General features: G+C 45.2%; 1 protein-coding gene across 7 annotated transcripts in view; it reads left to right on the top strand.

Moving 5' to 3' along the window:
* dmxl2 (Dmx-like 2) overlaps nucleotides 1–10,000 on the top strand; it is a 43,946-nt gene that overhangs the window by 28,806 nt on the left and 5,140 nt on the right. For 2 of the 7 annotated variants that reach the window (XM_060878434.1, XM_060878432.1), the window contains exons 30-38: nucleotides 1,304–1,494; nucleotides 1,839–1,972; nucleotides 6,116–6,201; nucleotides 6,417–6,618; nucleotides 6,746–6,863; nucleotides 7,399–7,464; nucleotides 8,207–8,293; nucleotides 8,402–8,523; nucleotides 8,618–8,753. In XM_060878434.1, the coding sequence (XP_060734417.1) occupies nucleotides 1,304–1,494; nucleotides 1,839–1,972; nucleotides 6,116–6,201; nucleotides 6,417–6,618; nucleotides 6,746–6,863; nucleotides 7,399–7,464; nucleotides 8,207–8,293; nucleotides 8,402–8,523; nucleotides 8,618–8,753 (1,142 nt within the window). Of the gene's footprint in view, nucleotides 1–1,300; nucleotides 1,495–1,838; nucleotides 1,973–6,115; nucleotides 6,202–6,416; nucleotides 6,619–6,745; nucleotides 6,864–7,398; nucleotides 7,465–8,206; nucleotides 8,294–8,401; nucleotides 8,524–8,617; nucleotides 8,754–10,000 lie in introns of all 7 variants that reach the window. The other 5 variants (XM_060878433.1, XM_060878431.1, XM_060878437.1 and 2 more) reach the window with 3 other exon arrangements.

The following is a 10,000-nucleotide window of genomic DNA, read 5'->3' as shown; positions in this document are numbered from 1 at the left end:
TGTGTCCTTTGTAAATCAGTGTTTATGTTGAACTTATCACATTGTTCATCCTTCTAGACTAATAAAAGCTGACATGAGCGCGCACACACACACACACACACACACACACATCCTTACACTCTCCCCTTGGCTGTTTATATTTGCTCTGCTGCTTATCTAATGTCTAATTATATTTATCAGCACATGGCCTCACACACACACTGTATAACTCTAATGTTCGGTAACAAAGCCACACACACATTGTGTGTGTGTGTGTTATTTCTGTTAGATCTTACCTAATTGCATTCATATGAATAGTTTTTGCCCATTTTTGGTGTAAACTGACTTTAGTGTCTGAGTGCATGTGAGTGTGTGAGAGATTTTTGTTTGTATTGTTGTTTATTGTGTTTTATTGCACTTAGACCTTCCTGATCAACTGAAACAGAACAGCAGTGAAGGTTTGTGTGTGTGCATGTGTGCGTGTGCGTGCGTGTGTGCGTGCATGTGTGTGTGCGTGCGTGTGCGTGCATGTGTGTGTGTGTGTGCGTGCGTGTGCGTGCATGTGTGTGCGCGTGTGTGTGTGGGTGCGTGTGCGTGTGTGCGTGCGTGCGTGTTTGCGTGTATGCGTGCGTGCGTGCGTGTTTGCGTGTGTGCATGTGTGTGTGCAAATTTGGGCATGTGTGATGCAAAAACAGTTGTGTTAATGTACTTATGTATATTATAATACATTATTAACAGAAATAAACTAATCAATTTTGTGTGTAAAATTACAACCAATAAACTCTGAGCTCTTAGGGTTCATACCAACACACTCAGGGGTTCATACCAACACACTCAGGGGTTCATACCAACACACTCAGGGGTTCATACCAACACACTCAGGGGTTCATACCAACACACTCAGGGGTTCATACCAACACACTCAGGGGTTCATACCAACACACTCGTTTACATTTCCAGCATTTAGCAGATGTCCTTTTATGGACTGAGAAATTGAGGGTCAAGGGCCTCGTTCAGGGGCCCAACAGCAGCAGCTTGGTGGATGTGGGATCTGAACTCACAACCTTCCCAACACCTTAACCACTAGACTACCACATGCCCTTTCTGACAGTCGTGTATTACATTGTCTGTGATTTGTAGTTATAATCGTTATACAGTGGTATGTCATGTAGGTCACATGACCATAAAGTTATCTGTGATTGGATGAATCCCAAATGTAGTTAGTTAGTGTGGATTAAATGTTATTACACTGTGGATGGGGTCCAGTTTTATATCAGGTTTAAAGATAAACTAATAACCAATTTCACTGTCATTCATTCAGTAGCCCCGCCCCCGACACCTCCCGCTGAGGATGTGGATCGTCAGCGCAGACGGTTTAACATGCGGATGCTGGTTCCGGGTCGGCCCGTTAAAGAGGCACAGGCCACGCCCCCTCCCATCCCGACTGAACGACCCACCTACAAGGAGAAGTTCATCCCCCCGGAGCTCAGCATGTGGGATTATTTTGTGGCAAAAGTAAGCACCCCCAGTTCAGCTGTTACAAGAGAGATTCACCAAATATTATTGCATCAGTTCATTGAGATAAAATGTTTGTTAATTTCAATTACACTCAAAGTGCTTATTAAAAAGCGTTTATTTGTGGGGCGATGTTTATAAATATTAAAGAAGAAAAAGTTTAAAACGAGTGAACTGTAGCACATTGTTCAGTTTACAGCAAGGTGTGTGTGTGTGTGTGTGTGCATTTTCACACACACAGAGTTGCGTGCATATCTCAAATCACACTTATCACTGTTATGACTAACTCGTGTGTGTGTGTGTGTGTGTGTGTGTGTGTGTGTGTGTGTGTGTGTGTGGCACAGCCCTTCCTTCCTCTATCAGACAGTGGAGCTCTGTATGACTCTGATGAAAGTGGTGATGAAGACGAAGAGGATGATGATGATGCTTTCCTGTCTGATACTCAAATGACAGAGCACAGCGACCCGAACTCATACAGGTTACACACACACACACACACACACACACACACACACACACACACACACACTGAGTGATTGCAGGTTATAATTTACACATGAACATCTTGAACGGAGTCCTACTGAAATTCACAGTTATTATGTTAAACTTGGTGGCTCAGTTTTTACTCTGTCCAACATCACACTACACTAACACCGCCATCACACTACACTAACACCTCCATCACACTACACTAACACCTCCATCACACTACACTAACACCTCCATCACACTACACTAACACCTCCATCACACTACACTAACACCGCCATCACACTACACTAACACCTCCATCACACTACACTAACACCTCCATCACACTACACTAACACCGCCATCACACTACACTAACACCTCCATCACACTACACTAACACCTCCATCACACTACACTAACACCTCCATCACACTACACTAACACCGCCATCACACTACACTAACACCTCCATCACACTACACTAACACCGCCATCACACTACACTAACACCGCCATCACACTACACTAACACCGCCATCACACTACACTAACACCTCCATCACACTACACTAACACCGCCATCACACTACACTAACACCTCCATCACACTACACTAACACCGCCATCACACTACACTAACACCGCCATCACACTACACTAACACCGCCATCACACTACACTAACACCGCCATCACACTACACTAACACCGCCATCACACTACACTAACACCGCCATCACACTACACTAACACCGCCATCACACTACACTAACACCGCCATCACACTACACTAACACCGCATCACACTACACTAACACCGCCATCACACTACACTAACACCGCCATCACACTACACTAACACCGCCATCACACTACACAAACAACCGCCATCACCGCCATCACACTACACTAACACCGCCATCACACTACACTAACACCGCCATCACACTACACTAACACCGCCATCACACTACACTAACACCGCCATCACACTACACTAACACCGCCATCACACTACACTAACACCGCCATCACACTACACTAACACCGCCATCACACTACACTAACACCGCCATCACACTACACTAACACCGCCATCACACTACACTAACACCGCCATCACACTACACTAACACCGCCATCACACTACACTAACACCGCCATCACACTACACTAACACCGCCATCACACTACACTAACACCGCCATCACACTACACTAACACCGCCATCACACTACACTAACACCGCCATCACACTACACTAACACCGCCATCACACTACACTAACACCGCCATCACACTACACTAACACCGCCATCACACTACACTAACACCGCCATCACACTACACTAACACCGCCATCACACTACACTAACACCGCCATCACACTACACTAACACCGCCATCACACTACACTAACACCGCCATCACACTACACTAACACCGCCATCACACTACACTAACACCGCCATCACACTACACTAACACCGCCATCACACTACACTAACACCGCCATCACACTACACTAACACCGCCATCACACTACACTAACACCGCCATCACACTACACTAACACCGCCATCACACTACACTAACACCGCCATCACACTACACTAACACCGCCATCACACTACACTAACACCGCCATCACACTACACTAACACCGCCATCACACTACACTAACACCGCCATCACACTACACTAACACCGCCATCACACTACACTAACACCGCCATCACACTACACTAACACCGCCATCACACTACACTAACACCGCCATCACACTACACTAACACCGCCATCACACTACACTAACACCGCCATCACACTACACTAACACCGCCATCACACTACACTAACACCGCCATCACACTACACTAACACCGCCATCACACTACACTAACACCGCCATCACACTACACTAACACCGCCATCACACTACACTAACACCGCCATCACACTACACTAACACCGCCATCACACTACACTAACACCGCCATCACACTACACTAACACCGCCATCACACTACACTAACACCGCCATCACACTACACTAACACCGCCATCACACTACACTAACACCGCCATCACACTACACTAACACCGCCATCACACTACACTAACACCGCCATCACACTACACTAACACCGCCATCACACTACACTAACACCGCCATCACACTACACTAACACCGCCATCACACTACACTAACACCGCCATCACACTACACTAACACCGCCATCACACTACACTAACACCGCCATCACACTACACTAACACCGCCATCACACTACACTAACACCGCCATCACACTACACTAACACCGCCATCACACTACACTAACACCGCCATCACACTACACTAACACCGCCATCACACTACACTAACACCGCCATCACACTACACTAACACCGCCATCACACTACACTAACACCGCCATCACACTACACTAACACCGCCATCACACTACACTAACACCGCCATCACACTACACTAACACCGCCATCACACTACACTAACACCGCCATCACACTACACTAACACCGCCATCACACTACACTAACACCGCCATCACACTACACTAACACCGCCATCACACTACACTAACACCGCCATCACACTACACTAACACCGCCATCACACTACACTAACACCGCCATCACACTACACTAACACCGCCATCACACTACACTAACACCGCCATCACACTACACTAACACCGCCATCACACTACACTAACACCGCCATCACACTACACTAACACCGCCATCACACTACACTAACACCGCCATCACACTACACTAACACCGCCATCACACTACACTAACACCGCCATCACACTACACTAACACCGCCATCACACTACACTAACACCGCCATCACACTACACTAACACCGCCATCACACTACACTAACACCGCCATCACACTACACTAACACCGCCATCACACTACACTAACACCGCCATCACACTACACTAACACCGCCATCACACTACACTAACACCGCCATCACACTACACTAACACCGCCATCACACTACACTAACACCGCCATCACACTACACTAACACCGCCATCACACTACACTAACACCGCCATCACACTACACTAACACCGCCATCACACTACACTAACACCGCCATCACACTACACTAACACCGCCATCACACTACACTAACACCGCCATCACACTACACTAACACCGCCATCACACTACACTAACACCGCCATCACACTACACTAACACCGCCATCACACTACACTAACACCGCCATCACACTACACTAACACCGCCATCACACTACACTAACACCGCCATCACACTACACTAACACCGCCATCACACTACACTAACACCGCCATCACACTACACTAACACCGCCATCACACTACACTAACACCGCCATCACACTACACTAACACCGCCATCACACTACACTAACACCGCCATCACACTACACTAACACCGCCATCACACTACACTAACACCGCCATCACACTACACTAACACCGCCATCACACTACACTAACACCGCCATCACACTACACTAACACCGCCATCACACTACACTAACACCGCCATCACACTACACTAACACCGCCATCACACTACACTAACACCGCCATCACACTACACTAACACCGCCATCACACTACACTAACACCGCCATCACACTACACTAACACCGCCATCACACTACACTAACACCGCCATCACACTACACTAACACCGCCATCACACTACACTAACACCGCCATCACACTACACTAACACCGCCATCACACTACACTAACACCGCCATCACACTACACTAACACCGCCATCACACTACACTAACACCGCCATCACACTACACTAACACCGCCATCACACTACACTAACACCTCCATCACACTACACTAACACCTCCATCACACTACACTAACACCTCCATCACACTACAGTAAGTCAGTGTAAAGATGCCCTGCATTCTCACAGGAATACAACCGATAATACACACAAATCAGCAGCAGATCTTTAAACACATCACATGGTCTCTCTCCTCTCTCTCTCTCTCTCTCTCTCTCTCTCTCTCTCTCTCTCTCTCTCTCTCTCTCACTCTCTCTCACTGTCTCTCTCTCTCTCTCTCTCTCTCACTCTCTGTAGTTGGTGTCTGATACGTTTAGTGATGATTAAACTTGCTCTACACAATGTGAAGAACTTCCTCCCCATTGCAGGGCTTGACTTTACAGGTAACACACACACACACACACACACATACACACAGACACATTATATATATATATATATACATGTTTAACCTCGTGCTTAATCTCTTTCTTGCTTTTTCTCTTTTTTCGCTATTTTCTTGCTATCTTTGTCTCTCCCATTATTTTCTCTCCCCCTCTTTCTCCTTGTTTTTCCCTGCCTTTTTTCTCTCCTCTTTCTCCCCCTCTCCCTCCCTCAGATCTGCCTGTGTCGTCTCCGCTCTGTAACTCCGTACTGAAGTGTATGGAGAATTGGGAGCAGCAGCTGCAGGAGCGGATGGACAGATTTGATGGTCCTCCACCCAGCTACATAAACACCTTCCCTACAGACATCAGTGCTGGCGGAGGTCCTGCTGCACTGCGCCATAAAGCCATGCTGGAGCCTGACAACACGCCCTTCAAGTACACACACACACACACACACACACACACACACTTCTAAGCTCTTAATGACTGACACCTGACACTCTCTCCTCTGTTTCGAACGCACTGAAGGATAATGGGAATGTTTTTCTCTCACTCTCTGTAGGGCAAAGCACCGTCTCTCCTTCCCTGCCCGACGTCTTTGGCACTTCCTGGTGAAACAGGAAGTTCTCCAGGAGACTCTGATTCGGTACATCTTCACTAAGAAGAGGAAGCAGAGTGAGGTAATGGAAGGGGGCGGAGTCAGGAACTCCTTTATAGTGTGTGTTGCACAGGGAAATCAGATGTGTAGATTACAGAGATATCATATAAGGGAGTTTAAAATAAACGAATATTCATTTAAATAAATCAATATGACTGTTAATAAATTACATTTATTTGTGTTACATTTAATTATATTTATCTATTCATTATTATTTATTTATTCATTTTGTGTTCATTTGTAATAATTTGTATAGTAAAGAAAAAAGAATAAATCAAAATATCACAGAATCACACTAACAACCATGTGACCAGGTTTGATAAGAGAGACTAAGGTCACTTGGGTGTGCACGCACACACACACACACACACACACATACACACGCACACACACACACACACACACACACACACACACACACACACACATTTGGTCTTGAATGCTGTTCAAATCTCAGTGTTTTTTTCTCTGTGCATGTGTTTGGTGTGTTGTGTTACACGTGTTGTGTTGTTTTGTGCTCGGGTGTGTTGTGGTTTGTTGTGGTGTGTATTGTGCAGTGTTTAGAGAACCATGTGGACTGTCACACACACAACTGTGTAGCAGGAGCTCACAAAATCAACAAGGTAGTGTTAAGTGTGTGAGACTTTTTGCTCTCTCCTCAAGGCTTTCAGCTTTTTTCCTCTTTTGAACCTGCTGTGTTCACACACACATATGCGCACACACACACACGCACGCACACACATGCACACACATGCGCATACACAAACACATACACACACTCAAACACAAGCACACACATATGCACACACGCACACACACACACACACATGCACACACCCATATGCAATCTCATTTACTTACAATCTCAGTAACAATCTCACTCACTCACACACACACAAACACACACAGGCACACACACGCACACACACACACACATGCACACACCCATATGCAATCTCACTTACTTACAATCTCACTAACAATCTCACTCACTCACTCACACACACACAAACACACACACGCACACACATGCACACAGACACACATATGCACACACACATGCACACACACATGCACGTACACACACACAAAACGTTCTTCCTCTCAGCTCCTCACAGAAGATCCTCCCCTCCTGTCTACTAACTGGTGGAGGCACTAAGCTGTCTCTCCTTCAGCTGATCCAGACTCCGGCTCCTGCTTTATTCAATTAACATTCAAATGACCTTCAATTAACCTCAAATTAACCAATTAACCGGTCAGCTTAGAGCCCTTAGGGGTTCTATGGCATGTTGACATGTTAATATCTCACACTGAGGAGGGTTAAACAAATAGGATAACTGTGTGTGGTGTGTGTGGGGTGTGTAGGTGGAGGCAGATCTTGGTTATCCTGGAGGCAAAGCTAAAATTATACACAAGGAATCTGACATCATCATGGCTTTTGCTATCAATAAGGTACAAATATTTTATTTTTTGAATCACTGAATAAGTTACAGCACCTTCTAGAAGGAAAAATGCATTGTGTATATATATGTTTGTGTGTGTGTGTGTGTGTGTGTGTAGGCTAAACCAAGTGAAATTGTCCTGGCCTCAACTCATGATGTTCAGGAAGTGGATGTTTCCACCCTTCTAGCAGCGCAGTCATACACCTGGATTGGAGAGGAAATTGACAAGGAGTCACGCAGGTGTGTGTGTGTGTGTGTGTGTGTGTGTGTGTGTGTGTGTGTGTATACAACATTTTTGTAACATAATTGTTTGCTAAATTTTTTTTCTTCTCAGCTCGGATGACGACTATCGCTCTTCCCACACCAACATCGCACAGGCAAGCTCCGCCCCTTTTGCCCCTCCCCCTATGCCGGTCTCTGCCTCTATGCCATGGCTCGGCAGCGGACAAACCAGCATGGGTGCTAGCGTGGTATGTGTGTTATATAAAGACTGAATGTGCTTCACCAAAAAAAGTTTCTAAAAAATTATCTTGTATAATAATAATAATGTCTCAAATAAAATTGTATATTAAAATTATAATTATTTTTAATATGTAAATAGTCATTTTAAAAGAAGATAAAAGATTGTCCAAAAGCTCTCTTTTACAAATTACCATAACATTTGCATATTTTTGCATTTAACCAGATTAAATTCTGTAGAACTGACCTCAAAAACAAGGTGTGTGAACTTAAATAATCCCAGAGAGATTACACAGATGAAGTTCAGAGTATGAGTACACCGAGGGAGAGAGAGTGAGAGAGAGAGAGAGAGAGAGAGAGAGAGAGTTTTGTATATATACATTTTATCAGCGTAACACAAACAGTGTTGATTTGGTCAAAACACCCACAGTGACAAGTCCGTGAGAGCCGATAAGAACACACAGTGCTGTGAGAGACACAGAGCACAGAACAATAAACACCGGACAGACCAAGGTAGCAGTGTGCGTCATCACCGCTGCTGGGTGTCCTCTACAGCTGATAACACACACATACACACACCGATCAATCATTTCTCCAGCTCAATTTCATTCTCAGTCATGATGCATGCTGTATAAATAGCAGCACATCACAGAGTAAACACCAGCATGATGCAGAGTAAACAACAATACTACATTCAATAATGAGTAGCATATGACCCGAACACCAGTACAACACAGTGAACTCCTGACCAAATACCAGAACAACACAGTGAACTCCTGACCAAACACCAGAACAACATAGTGAACTCCTGTCTAAACACTAGTACAACACAGTGAACTCCTGTCTAAACACCAGTACAACACAGTGAACTCCTGATTAAACACCAGTACAACATAGTGAACTCCTGTCTAAACACTAGTACAACACAATGAACTCCTGTCTAAACACCAGTACAACACAGTGAACTCCTGTCTAAACACCAGTACAACACAGTGAACTCCTGACTAAACACCAGTACAACACAGTGAACTCCTGACTAAACACCAGTACAACACAGTGAACTCCTGACTAAACACCAGTACAACACAGTGAACTCCTGACCAAACACCAGTACAACACAGTGAACTCCTGACTAAACACTAGTACAACACAGTGAACTCTTGACTAAACACCAGTACAACACAGTGAACTCCTGACTAAACACTAGTACAACACAGTGAACTCCTGTCTAAACACTAGTACAACACAGTGAACTCCT

Source organism: Tachysurus vachellii, chromosome 9 (genome assembly GCF_030014155.1).
Source record: "Tachysurus vachellii isolate PV-2020 chromosome 9, HZAU_Pvac_v1, whole genome shotgun sequence".
Lineage (NCBI taxonomy): Eukaryota > Metazoa > Chordata > Actinopteri > Siluriformes > Bagridae > Tachysurus > Tachysurus vachellii.
Note: the sequence above shows the minus strand (reverse complement) of the source record. Positions and strands in the feature narration are given on the sequence as shown.